Below are 21,960 nucleotides of genomic sequence, written 5' to 3' on the forward strand. Positions count from 1 at the left end.
GGCCTGGAAGCATGGTGATGGGCTTGGTGGAGGCTGAGGGTCAGCTGGGATCAGCTCTAGCATGCCAGGCCAAAGCAGAGAGAAGAGTGAGAAGGGAGAAGGAAACAAGAGAGGGGAGAGGGAGAGAGTAGAGCAGTAGGGGAGAGAGAGGCAGGTGTGGGGTGGGGTGGGAAGGAGGGTGAAGAGTGCCAACTGAAGAAGAGCCAGAGGGAGAGAGAAGTAGTGGGGAAGGATAGAGATCTAGAGGGATTGAGAGATTGAGAGAGACAAAGAGAGAGAGAGAGAGAGAGAGAGAGAGAGAGGGGGAGAGAAGTGATGAGGGAGGAGATGAAATCTAAGGGGAAGTCCTTGGGTGGGCTAGAAATGGACCAAGGACAGGTTGTATATTGCTCTTTATTGGAGGACATAGATCCAGCCCTTTAGGTCAGCAGAGCCTTGACCTCTCCAATGATAATGCTGGTCTTGGACTTGGATAGCTTAGGACACTTCACACTTTGATATAGCATGGTTCAGTCTGGATACCGAAAACTATGTTGGGGAAGGGATGTGGGGTATTTTCCTAACCTTCTGCACCTCTCCACTGTGATTGCTCAAATTCATTCCAATGGAGTGCAAAACTCACAATTGTTCCTGCCCACGTTATATATATATATTTTTGGTCCATGTGTACTAATCACTCCTAAAGCACCTAGGTCTTTTCTCAATTCCGTAAGATAAGTCAGCAGCAGCAGACACAGCAAAACTCCAAATTCTTTTAATTTGGGGACAGTAAGTTCCTGCCTTCAAGGACCTTATGCAACATGGCACATCTCCTCCATTATAAGTACCTCATTTTTGTTTTCCCAGGGTCTCTGCTATTTGAAAAGTCTCCCTGTGGTAAGTATATTGATGATAACAATAATACTAACCATAGTAATATTTACTGGGCAATCTGTGCTGTGCCAGGCACTGTTCTAATGACTTTCCATTCATTCTTTAATCTTTGTAACAGTGGAGGCTGATCACACCACTAATTCCGTCTTAGAGGAGTGGAGAGTAAGGGACAGTATTAATTAATATGCCCAAGGTCAAGCAGCTAGTAAATGCTAATCTCAAATTTGAAGCCATGTGGACTTACAAAAACTAACACTGATGTAGCACTTCCATATTCATTATCTCCTGTAGAACCATTGCCGCAGTGTACAAACAGGAAACTAAGACTGAGAGAGGCTGAGGTGAGCTTCCTGAGAAGCTCATTACCAGGAAATGATGAAGCCAGGGCTCCCACTGCATGGTGGAATGGTGAAGAGAGGAAGCATAGTCTCTGTTGATGTACTGTTGCCTCAAAATTTTTAAATGGGTTTTATTAGTATAGTTAATAAATAGCTAAGCTTGAAGCTGGATATTCATGCTTTCTAATTTTTTTAATTAACTGCTTACATTCAATATCATTTTGTGTCATTTGCAGGTGCACAGCACAGTAGACAGACACTCATTTACTTTACAAAGTAATCCCCCCATAAGTCTAGTACTCACTTTCCACCATACACAGGTATTACAATATTGTTGGCTATGTTCCCTATTCTTTACTTTATGTCCCCATGCCTATTTTGTAACTACCAATTGCACTTCGTAATCCCTTCACCTTTAAACCCAGCACCGTCAGTCACTTGGTTCGATGTATTTATGAGTCTGTTTCTGTTTTCTCCATTGATTTTGTCCTTTAGATTCCACACATAAGAGAAATCACATGGTATTTTTCTTTCTCTGACTCTCTTATCTCACTTAGCATAATACTGTCTAGGTCCATCCATATTGTCACAAATGGTAAGCTTTCATTCTTTTTATGGCTGAATAATATTCCATTCTATATATGTACAAAATCATCTTTATGAGACTGATGTGCAGTCTACTGCACTACAAGGGCATCTTCCAAATCATCTTTAGAGCATAGTCTTTAGGTAAGTTCTACTTGACAAGAACTACAGGGGCTGAGCATGAATTAAGCAACAACACGAAGAAGCAAACCAGGAGGTAAACTGTCTGCTAACAACTTTTCTGTTCTTTTCAATGAATCAATTCTTTTCCCAGAATAAAAAAAAAACTTAAGAGATATAATAATTAAAGACAACTTATGCATCTCAATTGGATCTGGACTTGAATAAATTAGTATTGTGATTATGTAAGAAAAAGTCCAAGATTTTTAGAGCCGGAAAGTGATAATTAGGGTTAACATGTCATGATATCTCTAACTGTAAAATCATGTAGTAAAACGAAAATATGATTTGCAAAAAAATTAGCAATTATTGGTCCTATGTGATAAGTACATGTAGGCTCTTTATGGTATTCTCTCTCTTTTTTCATAATAAAAAGTCATTAAAAGTATACTCTCTGGGCTTTCTGACCTTGAGTACCAGTAAATACCTTAACGTCTCTGGGTGTTCAAGTTCTTTCCCAGGAAAATGGGACTAATCACACCTACCTCATAGGGTTGTAAGAATTATGCAAGGTAGTTTATGAAAGGCATGTGGAACAGGGCATAGTGCATCATATGCATATGCCATTCATTCATTGACTGTATCTTTATAAATCTGTCTTTATGAGGGCTTGCCACGTGACAGGCATGCATTACATGTTGAGATACTGAAGACAGGAGGTTGCTGCCCATCCATGGCTTCCATTCTAGCGTGTTTGTCACTAGTGAAGATTTCACTCTTTTGCTTCATTGTTCATCCTCCTCTGGGGAGACATCAGAGGAGGCACAGAGGGGAAAATACCTCTTTAAACAAACAAAAAAATCTAAAGCAGCCACTAGCTTTCCTATCTTCCCAGTCAAACTCCCATTGTAAGTTGACTTTGTCTGTATGTTGTTTTTGCTGTTCATTGTCCTGCAATTATACCATCCCCACGCCATCTCCAACTTAAGTAGAGGCCATAACTTAACATTAATGGAACCAGAACACACTTTTTAAATCTCCAACAGCAAACCCTCCTGAAAGATAGTTATTCCTGCCTTTGAATTCCATCTCTGCCATGTCACTCTGACTGTGGAGAGAGCTCACCTGCCTTCTGTGAGTTATACTTTCCCCCTCTGCAAAAGCAGATACACCTATTTTGCTTGGTATCTGTGGGAATTGGCAATTAGAGATAATTTTTGTAAAGTATCTGGTATAATTCTCCATCATGGGGAGCTTTTGTTGTTGGGGTGATTACAGTTGGTGGATAAAATATCTACTTCCTAAGTTAACATCTCTGAGAAGGGTGTGGCTGGAGCTGAAGGGAAAGGTGGGACACAGGGTCCCCATTAATCTTATCCTCTGTACAGTTAATGGTAGCTGTGAAGATACTGCTCTAACTTCAACCTTTTTAGTGTTTCAGCTGAACTGCCTACTCATCTTCAAGCCATCATGAGCTGTAAGAAAAACAGGTCACAGAAGGTCTCCTTGGATACAAGGAGAAATACGAAAATTGTGGACTATTTTCCTCAGGTACAATATGTTTGTAAATAGTGTTTACAGAATGTATAAATACTAGACTTAGCCATCCTTGACACTGGGCTGCATAGTCCTACTGTCCAGAAATTATCCCATTGAATGTAGGGAATGTAGGGAATGTAACATAAGTTAAAATTCTCATTCATGTTTATTCTTTCTGTTTTCATGGGTGGTGGTACAGAGGAGTTTTAATAAAAATTTTAGCCATAGCAAATCAGCATTTAACAAAAAGCTATTGTAACACTTCGTGAACAACAACAAAAAAAACAAATATAATGTACAGCAAAATATGGAATGAAAACAAAATTAAAGTTATTTCATAGCTTGGCAATATATATAATGCCATGCAAATGTGGCTGATGTATTTGATAATGGCAGTACAATTGTGTAAGGCTTTACAATTTATAAAACAATTTTTAAAATATTTATTCTTAAAGTGTCGCAGGTTCGATTCCCAGTCAGGATGCATGCCTGGGTTGCAGGCCATGAGCCCCAGCAACCACACATTGATGTTTCTCTCTCTCTCCCTATCTCCCTTCCTCCCCTCTCTAAAAATTAATAAATAAAATCTTTTAAAAAAATTTATTCTTACTATAAGCTTATTAGGCAGGCAGGCAGGATTTTCTCATCCCCCATTTGGTTTATAAAGAGATGAAAGAAGTGATTTGTTCTTAAGGCCATAGTGAGATGAAGGCTTGGACTTAAGTTTGCTGACATTTGGGTGTTCAAGTTCTTTCCCAAGAAAATGGGACTAATCACACCTACCTCACAGGGTTGTAAGAATTATACAAGGTAGTTTATGAAAGGCATGTGGAACAGGGCATAGCGCATCATATGCATATGCCATTCATTCATTGACTGCATCTTTATTATTGACTGTAACAATATTAGTATTCATTTATTATTATTTATTAACAAGTAAATTCATTGGTTATTTATTAATCAATTATATTGATATATGATGATACGATGCATTCTTTATTATTTTTATTAATCTATTATTTATTGATAATATTATTATTTATTATTGACTGTATCTTTATTCATTGACTGTAACAATATCATTATGACAAAATAATTACTTAACTGATGATGATTTCTTTAGCATTTAATTCTCAATTATAAAATCAACGATGGTACGTTATTCTTGCTGATTTTGGTGTTTTAAGAACAATTATTGGTGCAATTCATCACTGTGGTCCAAAGTAGTAAAAATTATACAGCTGAAAAGAGTAAACAATACCCAAGAGAACACTGTGAAGGCTGGCAGACATTTAAGCATGCATCTCTGCTGTTGTTTTTTAAAAGATTTTATTTACTTATTTCTGGAGAGGAGCAGGGAAGGACAAAGAGGAAGAGAAACATCAGTGTGTGATTGCCTCTTGGGCACCCCCTACTGGGGACCTGGCCTGCAGCCCAGGCATGTGCCCTGACTGGTAATGGAACCAGTGACCCTTTGGTTCACAGGCAGGTGCTCAGTCCACTGAGCCACACCAACCAGGGCAGCATCTCTATTTTTGATCAAACTACAAAACCGTTGTTCTTTCCCCCTCACATTTCTCATAAGTATGCACAAGTCTAGTAGTATTAAAAGCTTATCTCATTGATAGGAAAGGAAACTCACCTTATATTTTGGCTCCCAACTCAAACTCTGATTTAATTCTATTCACTGGGGCTTTGGAGACTGGTTCTCAGTTTTACAAAGAAATTTTGTGAATTGCATACTAAAAAATGAAACAAAAGGCAGGTTGCATAAATAGTTTTACAGACTCTAATATTTCCTTTTAGGTCAATAAAGAACAACAGGATAATTCCAGTGTTCCTCAAATGAAGAATGGCTCCAGAAAAAGCCCACATCATGTAACTAATACCCAGGCTCAAGGACCCAAAGACCAGGCTATATCCCAAAATAAGGTACTTGACATTACCTTAGATGTACCTCACAGGAGAAACAAACAAATGAAATACCAGATCACATGTAATGAGAGGCATACCTTATCAACAGCACTTGACACTCTTCGGGTTGTCAAAAAGAGAGAGAAACTCAGCAAGGCAAAGAAATGCTGGTGCAAGGCACAGAAGGAATTGAAGGCTACCTAAACCTTGGAATGCCCCTCAGTTGTTTGCCTCAAAATTGTCACCTGGGAATTACATTTGCCCAGAATAAAAGTAAGCAGAATGAAAAGAACCAGATATCTGGTCGGCATGACAAGCCATCTACTGATTGTGTCAAATTTTTTATCCACGCAATTGGAAAGACAAGGAAAAGGATTGTCAAATACAGGAAACTTCACAAAGAAGGGGTCAAACTCTGTGTCTATGCTTTCAAAGGAGAAACCATCAAAGAGGCTGTGTGCAAGGATGGCAGATTTCTTTCCTTTCTGGAGATCGATGATTGGAGACTCATTTTAAACCTGGACTCCATTGTAGAAAACACACAGTGCGTCGATGAGCTAGAGGGCAAGCTCTTCCAGGTTGAGGTTCAACAAAGGAGGACGCCTAGGGCAGCAGCCACTCAGAGCCGTGATTTGGCAACCACTCAGAACTATGGTGTGGTAACCACTCAGAGCTGTGATTTGGCAACCACTCCGAATTGTGATTTGACAACCACTCAGAATCCTGAGTTGGAGGAAAGAAACACCTGTGTTTGGGAAGGAAAAAGTATGGACCAGTACCCTAGTTTGAAAAGAGAAATGACAAAAATTAGAGAAAGCTTCAAGAAAAAGATTAAAAATAGACAGGGGAAGAAATTATATCTTGCACATAAAACATACTTTGGGAAACTGACAAAAAATGCTACTCCAGTTAAAAGGCTCAAACTTCTTTCTCATCTCAGTGACTCAGTTGGGTACTTGACATGGGACAACAATGGAAATCGGGGTTGTGCCACCTGCTTTGTTTTTAGAGGGTTGTTCATTTTCACTTGCCGGCATGTAATACAGGACATTGTGGGAAGAGGAATAGAGCCAAGCAAGTGGGCAGACATAATTGGCCAATGCGTGAGGGTGACGTTTGGTTACGAAGACAGCCTCGAAACAGGGGACTACTTTTTCGTCAAGCCTTGGTTTCAGATATCTGATGAAACTCTTGATTATGCTGTTCTGGAACTGAAGGAAAATGGACAACCAGTACCTTCGGGACTATATAATGGAATTGGTCCTGTGCCCCTTAGTGGGTTGATATATATTATTGGCCATCCAGATAAAGAGGCAAAGTCTGCTGATGCTTGTGCTGTAATCCCTCAGGGTCAGCGAGTACAAAGATATCAGCAACATTTTCCATCTCAGGATGACAATGAGTATATGCAGGATTTAGATGAGGATACGAAACATATCCGTATGTTAACTCAAAAAAGTTTCGAGAAAATGGTTCCCAGATCTGATGTGATTACCTATGACACCAGTTTTTACTTTGGGTCATCTGGCTCGCCAGTATTTGATTCATACGGTTCATTGGTGGCCATGCACAGTACTGGCTTCCCTAATTACTACCATCCTGAATATTCCAGTATCATTGAGTTTGGCCCTACTATGGAAGCCATCCTCCATGATATTAAACAAAAGCATGGAGCCTGGTATGAAGGCACATGCATAACTCAGCAGGAGGTAGAAATGGTGAGTGATGAGGATTGAGGACAGTGAGAATCCCATCTATTTCCAAGCTTTAAGGGAATTAGCTATAGAAATGTTATTCCACAGCCTGTGATGATAGTTTTGTAAATTTAAAGTGCTCATTGCTCCCTGACCAACGTGGCTCACTTGGTTGGTCCTTGTGGCACAGAGTGAAAGGTGGCTGGGTAGATTTCTGGCCACAGCACACGTCTTCGTTGTGGGCCCAGCCCCTGGTTGGGGCATGTGAGAGATTTCTCTCTCTCTCTCTCCCTCCCTTCCCCTATCTCTAAAAATAAATAAATAAATAAATAAATAAAATCTTTAAAAAATTATTGATATCATTAATAATAACAAATACTCTTGACCACTTCTTTGCACTTTCTAATTGCAGTTTTTCTAAGCTCATGTATAAACTAGTTCTAAAAGCTTTATAAGGTGGATTGTTATCTCTATTTTGTTTTATTTTTTAAAGACTTATTTTTAGAGAGAGTTTGCTTTTGCCAGAATGTCATGTAATCACCTAGTATATAGCTTTTTTCTGATTGACTTCTTTTACTTAGCAATATGCAGTTGAAGTGCTTCTGCGTCTTTTTACGGTTTGATAGCTCACTTCATTGTATCACTGAGTAATATCCTGTTATATTGGTATACCACTACTTTTTTGTTCATTCATCTTTTGAGAGAGCTCTTACTTGCTTCAAGTTCAGTGATTATAAATAAATTTGTTATAAGCATTTGTGTACAAATTTTTGGATGAACATATCTTTTCAATTCAGTTGGGTAAATACCAAGAAGGGTAATTACTGGACTGTGTGGTAAAGTCATGTTTAATTTCATAAGTATTGTACCTGCTGAACTGTGTTCTAATGGAGCTACACCATTTTGCATTCCCACAAACACTGAGGGAGAGTTTATATTCATTCACATCCTCACCAGCATTTGGTATTGTAACTTTTTTGGACTGTGAACTATTAATACTGTTTAAATTAATAATATTCTTCAAGGGATTATAAGATTAATTCATGAATTGGGGCTGTCCTCACTTTAACATACGTAAGTATAGTTACAATATCAGTCTATATTCTGTCAGGAGAGTAAAAATTACTGTCAGTACTACAAGAATATGGTGTTTGATTAGGATGAGGGGTTAGATGAATGGGAGGAGTAGTGGAAGAGAAGATGTCTAAGGCTGCAGCCAGAGGAGTGAAGTAGCTGATTGATGTGGGGAAGTCTGAGATGGTCCACCTCTTGTCACCATGATGGCAAGGTAGTCACTCACAGAGAGGTTGCAAAATTGCCACATCAGACACAATTTACAAGTGGGAGCTTGTGTAGGTATTACACAATCCTCTCACTTCCATGAATATCCAAAAATAATGCCTAATACTTCATTTTCACTTTCCCAGTTTCTTCAGAGTTATTCTCATTGATAAATGCTGACCTTTAACACACAGGGATTCTAGGAAAAAGTAGTTCTCAGCTTTATAAAGAAGTGGTGTGGCCTAGATTTTATATATATATATATATATATATATATATATATATATATATACACACACTAACACACTGTATGCACATGTATGCAAAGATTGTTAGTGAAGTTGCAATGCAGTGTTTATCATGAAATGTATGTCACAACTTTGATTACTAACTGCAAAATATTAGCATATCCCAATTGCTATTATTATGCTATATATAAATCCTATCACCAGGTGTTTTTTGTTCAGATGAAATAATCTAACACAGAGAAGTATCAAGTTAACAAATCAGGCTAAAATTTGACACAGGTAGAAAAAGAAAACATTTTCTTCCTGTTTCCTTTTGACCTTTCATACTGCTCACCTCTTTTCTGTCCTTGCTTATTTCCACGTGGGAATTCCAGATGAGCTCACAAAGCCATTAAACATGGCCCTTTTTTGACATCAATACTTTTGACACCAAAGCATTAGTTTTTGTGTGTGTCCCCACAAAACCATATGTCCAAGTCCTAGCTGTCTGTTATCTGTGAATGTGAATTTGACTTTGTCAGAGATCAAGTCTGTGCAGATGTAATTAAGTTAAAGATCTCTAGATGAGATCATTGAGATTTCTGGTGGGCCCTAAATCCAATGACTTGTGTCCTCATGAGGGATGGAAGAAGGAGGTTTGACCCAAGAAGAAGGCCTTGTGGGGGGAAGAAAAGAAGACATGAATATGTCTCAGGGAGATGGGCCAAAGGGAGAGGAGCAAGAAAACCAAGAAGCCCACCAGCTCCCCTCCAGGCTGGAACCCATTTTTGAAGCCAGTGCCTCATTTAGATCCACCCTCCCTTCTTACACAGCAAGAGCCAACATTGTCACTTGTTTGCCAGTCCCCAGGCCTCTCCAGTCCTTTCATTTCCTCTCCTAAACTTCTGAATTCTGTCCAGAGCTCTCAATGCAAAGATGCTGGAATCTGTGAACAGGGAATGGGACAATGTCCCCTTTGCATGGCACAGGCATTTGGGAATCTAAGACCTGAGGTGTCACCGGGGCAAGACATATGGCAAGGGTCACAGAGCTTCCTGCTCTCTCCAGGGGCTCCACTCTCCCACCGCCTCCCCATTGCTCAACAACTGATCTTGCTGTTTGATGGCAATTACTATTGAGGAGCTTTAGGTGAGCTAAAACTTGAAGGTTCATTAGGTTGAACCCATGGAATATTATAAAAAATAATGAGCCCCGGCCATGTGGCTCAGTTGACCGGAGGGTCATCCTGTACACTTAATAGTTGTGGTTTGATCCCTGATCAGGGTACACACCTAACATGCACCTTCAATCCAAGGTAGTGGTGTGGACCAAAGCCGATCTGTGTTTTTCAGTTATATCCATGTGTCTCTTTTCTCTCTCTCTCCCTTCCTCTCTCTCTAAAATTCAACAAATATATCCTGTGGTGAAAGTTTAAAAAATGAAAATATGTTCATAATTCAGAATATCTATGGCTGCTTTTGTAAAGTGTAATACATACACTTTCTTAATTAGAAAACTTAATTAGAAAAGCTAAAACACGGAATTTCATTTGGTTGAACCCAAAGCACCACAGCCACTCAAAACGAAAAATAAAAGCATGTAGACGCTCTTGTCTCCCTCCTCACCCTTCCCCTGACCCCTTTGTCCCCCTTCATCAAAGCCTCCGCTGTTTTTGGAGAAAGATAATTGAGATGGAGCTGAGATTCCCCTGCCCCCAAGAAATCCAAAGGCCACCCACTGTTGTGTGAACACCGGAGGGAAGGAATCCAATTTGGCCCAGTTGACTCCGGGTGCCCAAGTTACCTTCTTTCTCTATTCCAGAAAAGGAAAAGATTCTGGGCACAGGAGTGGTCGGACACCAAGAACTGAGGGATGGAACTGAGGCATTGGGGTGGGGTGGGGCTCAGAAAGGTATCCTGGGTCTGGGTGCTCACCAGACACTGAGAGGCACCTGGGAGAGGACCTAACACTGTGCCTAGATGCCAGCCTTGGAAAAACAGGACAAGGTCGGGAGAAAGACTGGAGTGACCTGTCAGATGGGGCTCAGTGGACAGTCGTGGGCTTCATGTGCTCTGTTCCAGCACTTTTCTCTCTCATAAGTGCCAGAGGGGTTACTCCTATTCAGGAACTGCTTCATGTGGAACATATAGATTGTCCCCAAACCATTTTGTTGTTTCCCCTGACTATTCCAGCAAAAATAATATAGAATCCCAAAAGAAGGAAGGCAAATCCCAGCTTGGGTTAAACACTGAAAGGCCACCAACCACGCAGAGGCCATTTCCTGGTACACACTGCGACCTGCTGGATGCAGCATCAAGGGGACCCCTTCCAAACAGAGGCAGGCCTTATTAACCTGTTGCTAACCTGTGTTGAAACTAATGGCTCCGCCCAAGGGGGTGTCTTCCATCTGGCATTCCTCTTGGGGGTGGTTCAACTCACACTCATTGACTTAAGAAGGAAGCATACAAAATGCCTTGGTAGTGAAACACAAATGGTATGTGTGTGTATATTCAAGAGCTCAGCCAGCCTGGCCTTGGCATCCTCTTGGATTTTACATGAAAAAAAAAAAAAAAAGACTGTTGCCTTTCTTGGGGGAAACTTTATCCCCTACTTCATCATCTGGATTTTGTTTTTCTCCTCCAGACAGGGCTCACCCTGTCGTCTGATAGGCAGAGTGATGTAAGGCCACCCTGACTCAGCCTGGGACGGAAGTGACTAGAGGCTGAGTCTTAGAAGGTTAAAGCTCTGTCTACCTCTAATGGCTCCTTGTCTTGAGTTTAGCCTTCTGATGGTCCCAACGAAGAGCTTAGGACATTTACTAGCACCCTTTCCCTTACCCAGCCCTGCACTCCAATTTTTACCTTGTCAACACTCTGCTCCACTCTGCACGGACTCACCAGGGTGGACGGGGGCAGGAAGAAGGACATGAAAGGTAGTGAAATCCTTAACTGTCTAAAGAATATAGGGATAATTGACTTCCAGCCATGATGGAGGCATATGTGGACACACTGTGTCTCCTCACACAACCAAAATAAAGACAACAAAAATTTAGAAACCAGGACTGACAGAAAATTGAACTGTACAGAGGTCCGACAATCAATGAGTTAAAGTAGACACAGTCATCCAGACCAGTAGGAGGGACAGAGTCAGGTGGCCCAGAGAGGGGCTACAAAAAAAAAAAAGCAGTGGCTTGCTGTCCCCAGGTGTTCACGGCAGCAGCTGACAGACTCCTGGTACTCAGGCAGTGGCTGGAAGACCCAGGGCATGGGGTGGCAGTGGGCAGACCCAGCAAAGCGTACAAAGTGGCTGGTTGACCAGGTGGTCATACATTCGCCCACAGATAAACCAGGTGAAACTGGGGATTGAGACAGACCTCAAAAGCCAGGGCTCCAGCAAGGGAAAATAAAGCCTCAAAACACTGATTGCAAACACCTGTGGGGGTTGAGGTGCTGAGAGAGATTCCCAGCCTCACGGTAGAGTTCATTGGAGAGGCTCACAGGGTCCAGGATGTACATAAGCCCACCCACCCAAGAGTCAGTACCAGAGGGGCCCAGTTTTTTGGTGGAAGCAGCAGAAGGGACTGAAATGTGACAGAGGGTGAAGGAAGCGCCATTGTTCCCTCTCTGACCCCTGCCCCACAAACACTGTCACAACACAGTGACTGGGTTGACCCACCCTCGTGAAGACCTAAGGCTCTGCCCCTCACTACGTAACAGGCATGAGAACACACAAAAAAATGGCCCAAAGAGAGAACAGATCAAAGCTCCAGAAAAAATACAAGTAAGTGACAAACAGATAGCCGACCTATCATATGCACAGTTCAATACACTGGTGATCAGGACGCTCACAGAATTGGTTGAATTTGGTCACAAATTAGATGAAAAAAATGAAGGCTACACTAAGTGAAATAAAGGCAAATGTGCAGGGAACCAATAGTGTTGGGAAGGAAACTGAAACTCAAATCAATGGAGTGGACCAGAAGGAAAAAAGAAACAGTCAAACAGAAAAGAAAGAAGAAATAAGAATTCAAAAAAATGAGGAGAGGCTTAGGAACCTCCAGGACATCTTTAAACATTCCAACATCCAAATTATAGGGGTACCAGAAGGGAAAGAAGAAGAGCAACAAATTGAAAACTTATTTGAACAAATAATAAAGGAAAACTTCCCCAATCTGGCAAAGGAAATAGACTTCCAGGAAGTCCAGGAAGCTCAGAGTCCCAAAGAAGTTGGACCCAAGGAGGAACACACCAAGGCACATCAGAGTTACATTATCCAAGATTAAAATGAAGGAAAGAATCCTAGAAGCAGCAAGAGATAAGGAGACAGTCACCTACAAAGGAGTTCCCATCAGACTGTCAGCTGATTTCTCAAAGGAGACTTTATAGGCAAAAAAGGGCTGGAAAGAAGTATTCCCAGTCATGAAAGGCAAGGACCTACATCCCAGATTGCTCTATCCAGCAAAGCTTTCATTTAGAATGGAAGGGCAGAAAAAGTGCTTCTCAGATAAGGTCAAGTTAAAGGAGTTCATCATCACCAAGCCCTTATTATACGAAAAGTTAAAGGGACTTATCTAAGAAAAAGAAGATAAAAAACATGTACAATAAAATGACAGCAAACCCACAATGATTAACAACTACACCTAAAACAAAAACAAACAACTAGAACAGGAAGAGAACCACAGAAATGGAGATCGCATAGAGGGTTAGCAACAGCAGAGTGGGAGGAGGAGGGAGGGGGAAAAGGTACAGAGAATAAGTAGAATAGGTGGTAGGAAGAAAATAGACAGGGGGAGGGCAAGAATAGTATGGGAAATGTAGAAGTTAAAGAACTTATAAGTATGACCCATGGAACTAAAGGGGGGGAATGTAGGTGGGAGAGGGTGTGCAGGGTGGAGGGGAGTGAAGGGAGGAATGGGATGACTGTAATAGCATAATAAGTAAAATATTTCTTAAAAAAATTTAAAAATAATAATAAAAAACGTCTGCTTTGTGAAGGCACTGTTAGGGAATGGGGTCCCAGTGCCACACAGTGCAGAGTACGTGTGGGCAAGGCTGGAGGAAGTCCTGCGAGTCTAAGCACTGGGACTCTAAGGCACTTCTCACCACCCCTGGACCCTGTGACATCTGCAGCACACCAGAAGTCACAAGCACCCGTTCTTGAGAGAGAGAGAGAGAGAGAGAAATAATAAATGAAAAGATAAGCCACAGACTGAGATAAAATATTTGTGAAAGACACATCTAATAAAGGACTGTTGTCTAAAGTATACAAAGATCTTTTTAAAACTCAACAATAAGAAAGCAAACACCCCACTTAAAAAACATGGGCCATAGAACCTTAACAGGCATTTTTATCAAAGACAGCAAATAAGCAGGTGAAAATGTGCTCAATGTCATATGTCCTTAGAAAACTGCAACTTAAAACAGCAATGAGATACCTCTACCTGTGTTCTGTGAGGTCCACGTCAAAACCCACAGAATGTACAACACCAAGAGTGAACTTAATGTAGAATATGGACTTTAGATAATAATAACAGATTAATATTGGCTCACCAATTGTACCACATTAACACAAGAGGTGACATCCTCTTTGGTTCCATATACATAACATTCTTGAATTGGCAAAATTACAGACATGAAGAACATATTAATGATGGCCAGGAGTTAAGGGTAGGGAAACAGTGGGGAGAATTGGGGGCAGCTATAAAAGGGCAACATTGTGGACCCTTGTGGTGTTAGAAAGTATATTGCATACACTTCTATATAAAATGTATATTGTATAATATACATTTACATGTATATAACATATACAAATACGTTTGAGGGCATCACCCACATAAGTGCTTCTGAAACAGGAAATGATACTGTATGAATTCACCATGCAAAAAGTGCCTTGTTGTACCAGGTGACTGTCTGCTCAACAGAATATACATTTAATATCATTGGGGTCATAGACAGACATAGGTAGTAACAGTGCTAATATCTACTGAGAAGAGACTGTGTACCTGGGATTATGCTTTTCACTTCCTGTGGATTATCTTATTTAACATTTAATACAACCCTCTGCAATAAATATTACTCTCCCTCTTTCACAAAAGAAGAAAGTAAAACCCAACTTTATGAAAGTAACAAAAGTCATGGACTTCACAGCAAAGTTTTCTGAATGCAGTCAGTCAGGACCTAGTTTCTGACCAGCCCTCTCTTTTACTGAACAATAAGCAAAATGGTATTATTAAATCGTGGTAGACACAAGTGGTTTTAGGGAGCAGAGAGAAGGAGGCTTATTTGTTTCTATATGAATATGTACCCTTGTTTACACTTGAATATGTTTACCTGTTTGTCTATCTAGCCAATCTTCTGATTTATCAAGCATTTCATTATATTCCCTTAGTTTTCTTAAAACTGGGTACACATAGAAGCTAAACAGATACTTGATGGGAATTTTTCAAAGGGGATGTTTCAAATGTCCAAATGATGCATTAAGTATGTCCGGCTGTACTAGTAAGGGAACAATGTAGACAGACTTAAAAACAGTCAAATCAGATGACAGTTCATCTATCCATCGGCAAACATTTGTAATACCACTACCGTGATGCTTTAGAGAGTCAGCCACACAGTCCATCTTATTCGACAGTGGGGCGGACTGACGTGACTTATCTGGAGAGCATCTTGGCCGTGGATTTGTTGTGAAATACATTTACAATCTTTATCTCAGTATTTCCACTGCTGGGAATCTGGCCTAGGGAAATAATTGGATGGACAGACAGAAATGTTTTCAGTGTAGAAATGTTTGTCATGTTAGAGTAGTTAAACACTGGAGATAGTCTAAATATCCAGCAATGGAAGAATCGAGTAAAAGTTACTGTGCACTAAAATGTAATATGCCCCATCAAAACCTGTTTTCAAAGGCTGTCTAACAACTTGAGAAAGCAATGGTGGATTGCTCAGTGACAAACACGCTCTTCACCTAGTACAAGTCAAGTAACTTAAGATTTCTCTCTGCATATCAAGTCTTTGAAATAAAAAGATAATGCAGAGTGGTTATTTCTGGTGTTGAACTAATGACTGATAGTTTTCTCCATTATTCATCATCCATCATATTATCTAATTTTTATGGAGAATATCTATTAGTTTTCCAATTATAAAATATGAAACATCATTATTGAGGGTGATTCTTATGGGAAGTTTCATCTTTCCTTTGTTAAGGATATTGTCACAAAGCAGACACGTTCCAGCACAACTGTTGGTCCTTCTCCATCTGACACGGGCAAGGGCAGCGGCACCGTTCAATGTGAAGTCGGTGGGCATGAAGCATCCCTTAAAATTCGGGACCCAGATGTGAGCAGGAGTGACAAGTGTTCTTTCCACTTTACTTTCAAAGAAGGCTCTGGGAAAAGAGACCATAGCGTGTTTACAGCATGTGGTGAACTCAATGAGAGTATCGACTCAGCTCTGAGAGCTAATGAGAATGTCCTCAAAAAGATAGAGAATTGTTTCAATAAGAACATTTTTGTCTATGGGAAGGAAGCAATAGAAGGATATATCAATTTAGAAATGCCTCTCAAGTGCCTACCAGAAGGTTCTAAGCTTGAAATATCAGTTGGTCAGAGAAAGGGGAACCAGAAGGAAGGTGATCAGATATTACGCCACTATGAAAATCCCAACATCGAGTGTGTTCTTTTTCATGTTGTGGCTATTGGGAAGACGAGGAGGACGATTGTTAGCAACAGGGCCCTTCATGAAACGGGAAGTACACTTTGTGTCTATACCTTGAATGGTGAGACTGTCAGAGAAGCCCTGTGCAAAGATGGCCGATTTCGGTCTGACTTGGATGAATTTGAGTGGAAACTCATAGAAAACCATAGAAACATTCATGGAAAACAGTCCACGGTGGAGGAAGTAGGAAAAACCTTAGAACTGGATGTTTCTAAAAAGCCGCCAGTCAGGAAACATACCCCCCTAAAAACTAGGCAGAAGAATGGAAATGCCACACATGAAATCAGTCCCTATGATGTGATGCCAAAGCAGAATCAGGACCACCAGCCGGAGAACGATAGAGAGCCTGAAGGTGTAGAAGATGACCAAGAAAACGTTCTGCCACCTCGAGGTCTAGAGAATGACCTGGAAGGTAAAAAATGCAAGACAATTTCCAGAATGAAACGTTATTACAGCGAGAGCAACAGAAAATGTGGGAAACAAACTTCACATGCTTGGGAAAGGCCCCGTCTGCATATGGAACGTGCTATTAACCAGGGTATCCAGGGAGAGGCAGCTCAGCACTGGCTACAGCACTGCACGGTGCTGAGCAACGTTATTATTATGTGGCGCAATCCTCGTTTCAGTGAAGATGCACGTTGGGTGAGAAAGGATTTTGAGGAGGAACAGAAGAGAACCAAACTGCCACCATCTCAACAATTCAAAATATATAAAGAATGCTTTGTCAATGTAACTAAAAATTCTGTTTCAGTTGCAACCTCTAAATGTCAAACTTGACTTAGTAAGTCAGTTGGGTTCCTGAGATGGGAGAATAATGCCATCAAAGGCCACGCCACTTGCTTCGTCTTCAATGATGGTTATATCTTCACTTGTCGACATATTGTACACATGTTGGAGAAGACACACCTCCACATCTGTGGCCACATATAAGAAGCAAATGTGCAAAAGTAACCTTCACTTACAAAGAATTCTGTCCCCCTGCTGAGGAATAGTTTTCCCTCGAGGCAGGTGTTGAAGTGTCTGCTGGAGATCTAGATTATGCCATTTTAAAACTAAGAGCAAATGGAAATGGATTCCCTCCAGGACTAGTTGGCCACATTTCCTCTCTGCCACCTAGAGGTTTGATTTATGTAATTGGTCACCCAGAAGGCGGGACGAAGGAAATAGATGGCTGTGCTGTGATTCCTCTACAAGAGCGTGAAGGGGGGTACTCCCAGCTCCACCAACATGAGGTGGCGGGACTAGAATCTGCCACTCATGATGTTTGTTCTATGTTTACCCCAAGAAGTTTCCCACCAGAGGCTTATGTGAATAGAACTGACATACTGAGGTATGATACTTGCTTTACAAGTGGGTCCTCTGGCTCCCCAGTGTTTAATGCAGATGGCAAAGTGGTTGCTGTGCACTCCTTTGGGCAGTTTTATAAAAGTGACGGTAAGGAGCATGCCTTTATTAAATTTGGCTATTCTATGGATTCAATTCTTTGTGATCTCAAACAGAGGAAGGAGCCCTTGTATAAACTGTTAACTGGTGAGAAGAAATATGAGAATCTCAATCAAGAGAAAAATAACAAACAAGAGTCATCACTTGAAGATGATCAGATTGAACCCATGGAACATTAGGGAAAACATAGGCCCTGGCCTGGTGGTTTTGCTGGTTGAAGTGTCGTCCTGTATACCAAGAAGACTCTGTGGTTTTGATCCCCAGGCAGGGCACATACCTGAGTGGCATGTTGGATTCCTGGTCGTGTCACATATGGGAGGCATCAGATTGATGTTTCTCACACCAATGTTTCCCTCTCCCCCTTCCCTTTGTTCCTTCTCTCTCTCCCTCTCTCTCTAAAATTCACGAAACATATGATCATGTGCATACTGAAAAAGAACATATGCCAATAATTTAGAGCATCTGGAGCAGCTTCTTTAAAGTATACTGAATATGCTTTCTTATTTAGAAAACTTTTAGAGAATTGTGTGGATGTGCAGAATATATATTGGAGCTGAAATAAACACTGATTTTTTTTTTTTTTGCTCATTGGCTTATTTTCCATTTGAAGGGATCTCAAACCTCACATGAAATACTTAGCTTCTTTTTGTATTTTATTTTATTTTACTTTATTTTTTTGCATACAAACAATTTGGCACTAGCCACCATCTTCACCACGGGAATCCAGTCTCCTTCCTGTGGCCTGCAAGGTGCTTAGTGCCAAGGGCACAGGCAAGCACCCCGTGAAGCACATTTCTTTTCTAGGGTACACCATCTGTCCTCAGAGATGTCAGGCAACTTCCACAGCACCACTCCCTACCACCTCTTGCCTCTCCTTTTTCACGTCTACAGAGTCTACAAGGAGACAATGGCAAGTCCCCTCTTACAGTAACTTGTTCGCCGCTTCTGTGTGAGTATGTGCTGGTACCAGCCTCCTGTACCACTCGAGGAAGATTTAAGGAATAACTGGGACTTGAAAAAACTCAGTTTTCACTTTTTTCTAACTTTTTTCATCCTATTTTTACATTCATGCTCTTAAGGCTTGCTCTGTGCAAACCCCACCCAGCACCTGGATGGAGCAGTGACTGTACTTCTCAGTGGGTAACTCACATTAGGTCAAGTTAGGAAAGTTTCCCCTCCAGTCCACCTACATCGTCAACTTGCACGCACACATCTACTTTGCCCTGAGGTAGGAAAGGAGTTGTCACCGTCCTCACGGAGCAAGTCTGTTCTCCCCCTCTTTGACCAGCTTTTCAAACACGGCCCCCAGTGCTGAAGGGATCTGCCCTGTTCGGGTTCTTAAACCACAAGGTGTTTGTGTGAAGCCCCTGGAGGGCGCGCCTTTGGCCGTGGGTTGGGAGATGCCCGACTCCGGAGTCCTCCCTGGGGACCTTCGAGTTCCGCATCTAGCAGCGCGCCCCCCGGACCCCAGGAGCAGGGCCGCGGGGCTCCTCCTCCGGCTGCCAGAGTCTGTGTGCATCGGCCCCTCGGACAAGCTGACTCACATGCCTGCGGGGAAGTGGGGAGGTGAAGCGGGGGTCCCCAGGTCGCGGGGGTCCCCAGGTCCCCGCAGACCTCACTCCACAGGAGCTGTGGGACCACTGTGTCCCCTGGAAGCGGGTGGGGCGCGGGGCACAGACGGACGCCCACGGGACCGGACAGCTGCCTCTGTCCAGTCTGGGTGATGTTCCGCAGCGGCCGCCAGGTCAAAGCCGGGATGCTTGACCCACCGTCGCCCACCCCGCAGCGGCTGAGGGCAGCGACCCGCCCAGCACCAAGCACCCGGGGGCGGCGGGGACCCGCTATTCGCCCCGCAGCTCCCGAAGCTCGGCCGGTGATCCTGCTGCACGCTGGTCGGCGCACTCACAGCCCGGGACCCTCACTGGTCACCCGGCTCCTCCCACACCTGTCCCGAGGGTAGGAGTGTCGCCCAGGTCTGCGGGCTGCTACCGCGGACGCGGAGGGTCGGGGAAGGGATGGCGGGTCGGGATTGCTCCACCTGAGACGGGGAAAGCGGAAGCCCGCGGAGCGCCGAGCGCGGCGGCGTGTGGGTGGGTGGGTGGGTCTCACCGAAACCCGTGATTCGAGGGCGACTGGGCGGGGCTCTTCCCGGATCCTTGCTCCCCCTTGTCGGGCCCGCTAGTCCTCTCCCGCCGCGCCCTTCCCGGGCCGCGTGGTCCCCAGCTAAAGGCCAGAAGCGGTGCGGCGTCGGCAGCGCGGGATTTTCCATTTCTTGCTGTGGACACAAATTCCCGAGACAGCCTGCTCCGCAGGATCTACCAAGCTCTCCGCGCAATCTCCAAAGCACCTGCGGCTCCCAGGGCGGCGTCCACCGGCGCAGTGACGCCAGACTCTGGGCTCCTGTGAGTGGTTTTGTATTTGAGATGGACCTGGAGCTCTTAGGGGTGGTTGGCCTGCAGATTTGCGGAGGGGGGGGTGGGTGGGTAGGGGGGCTGTGTTAAAAGCGCGACCTCCAGGACCGCACTCTAGACTTACTGGATGGTGATGCTGGAGGGTGAGATCTTGTAACTTCCTTTGTCACAAGTCCAGAGGGGTTAGGTAATTCACTGGGCACAAAGTGGAATGTGAGGTAAGCTCCTTCCTTTACAAATGAGAAAACCCATTTGTGGGGTGTAAGGACAGGGGTGGGGAAAGATATCCCTTGCTTGGTTTTTCTTGGTTGTGGGCTGGGGTTGGGGGGTTCTTTACTGCTCTTAGGTAGTTTCCACCATTGCTGCCCTGGCCCTTCTCAGCTGAATACTTGAGGGGAGCCCTCTGCCTGAGACCCAAGTTGTGTTTCCTTGAAATCTCAGCTCTATCTCCTCCAAACAGGAATTCCACCCCTTCTGCCTTGCTGCCCCTCATTGCACGTTGGCCTGGAACATCTCAGGGCAGCCACCCCCAGTAACCACAGTGTGCATGTCATGTGGAGCAGTCCCTAAGTGCGTGATGTCCAGTCCCTTGCCAACCAAGGTTTCATTTATGTTGCCCTTTTTGTCTTGTCTTGTTTCTAGATAGGAGGGTCAGTCCAGTTCCTCTCACTCCATTTGGCCAGAAGTCCAGGGTAATACTTGTTTCAGTGTTCTTGTTCTGTCCAGGTGTCACCTCTGGGCCTGTTTCTGTTCGTTGATTGATTGCTCTCCTCATTAGGGGCAATATTTTCCTGCTTCTTTCTATACCTGATCATTTTGGATTGGATACAAGCTTGGCTAATTTCATATTTGGGGGTGATGCTGGAGATGCTTCTATTTCTCTCACCGTGCTTCCACTTTGCTCTCATGCACAGTTGCTGTCCTAGGAAACACTTGTGTCCATGCAAGTCTTACTTTCCAGGTCTGTCAGGAGGCACCAGAGCAGCGTTTGCTGGAGGGCTGCTTTTGTCCTGCTGTGGAGGCCATGCCTTTCTGAATGCTCTGCCTGGTAGTCTATGAATGATGAAGTTCTCTGGTGTGGCCTTGGGGCACAGAAAGTATTCTCAGCCCTGTGTGAGCCCCAGAATTGTCCTGTGTTTCCCATTGAGGGGGAGGGGTCCTTCCCCTGGCTTCTAGTAGAATTGTCATTGTCCCACACTGACAGAGACTTGGCTGGAATTTCTTGGGGAGCCCACCACAGGCCTCCAAGTCTCCGTCTCTCTGCTTGGGTAGCTGCTGCTCTCCTCTCTCTCTAGTTCTCTGCCCCACAAACTCAAGTCTCCCAGCCCTCCCACAACTCTCAGCTTGTCTTCTCAACCCAGGGAGACTGCCAGGTGCTGTTGTGCTGCCCCTCCCAACACAAGGACTGGAAACTCCGCCAAAGTCATGTAGTCGTCCACAGGGCTTAGCTCAGTTGACTTCCCTCTCTCAGGGGTCAGAGATCATGGTTCTGAGCTGCCTGATGCCCAGTGTTTGAAAGCTGTGTGTCATTTCGTATATCTTGTCTTGTATTGTTTTAGTCTTTTGCAGTGGGAGGATGGACCCAGTCCCTGTTTCTTCACCTGAGCCAGTAGTGGACGTGAGTGAGATTCTCTCAGGACTCATCATGAATCCCATGAAATGTGAAGAGGAGGAGTCACTCGGTGCCACTGAAAATGACCCGTGCTCCAGACCTGAAGTCACAAAGGTATGCCTGCACTTTGCACCTCCTGCCTGGGAGAGCACTCTCACCACAGTGCTGCACTGGGGCCCTGGGAGGGGTCAGTTCATAAAGAATGGCAGTG

General features: G+C 43.3%; 2 protein-coding genes and 1 pseudogene across 2 annotated transcripts in view; all 3 read left to right on the forward strand.

The window, feature by feature from the left end:
* Positions 1-21,960, forward strand: part of LOC114500051 (protein FAM111A-like) — a 68,094-nt gene that overhangs the window by 29,855 nt on the left and 16,279 nt on the right. The gene's annotated exons all lie outside the window — the stretch shown is intronic.
* Positions 1-21,960, forward strand: part of FAM111B (family with sequence similarity 111 member B) — a 29,830-nt gene that overhangs the window by 4,251 nt on the left and 3,619 nt on the right. Inside the window, exon 2 of the mRNA XM_028515061.2 lies at positions 21,695-21,863. Within this exon, the coding sequence (XP_028370862.2) occupies positions 21,695-21,863 (169 nt within the window). The remainder of the gene's footprint in view (positions 1-21,694; positions 21,864-21,960) is intronic.
* Positions 1,795-7,351, forward strand: LOC114500638 (annotated as a pseudogene).

The sequence above is a fragment of the Phyllostomus discolor genome, chromosome 6 (assembly GCF_004126475.2).
Source record: "Phyllostomus discolor isolate MPI-MPIP mPhyDis1 chromosome 6, mPhyDis1.pri.v3, whole genome shotgun sequence".
Classification (NCBI taxonomy): domain Eukaryota; kingdom Metazoa; phylum Chordata; class Mammalia; order Chiroptera; family Phyllostomidae; genus Phyllostomus; species Phyllostomus discolor.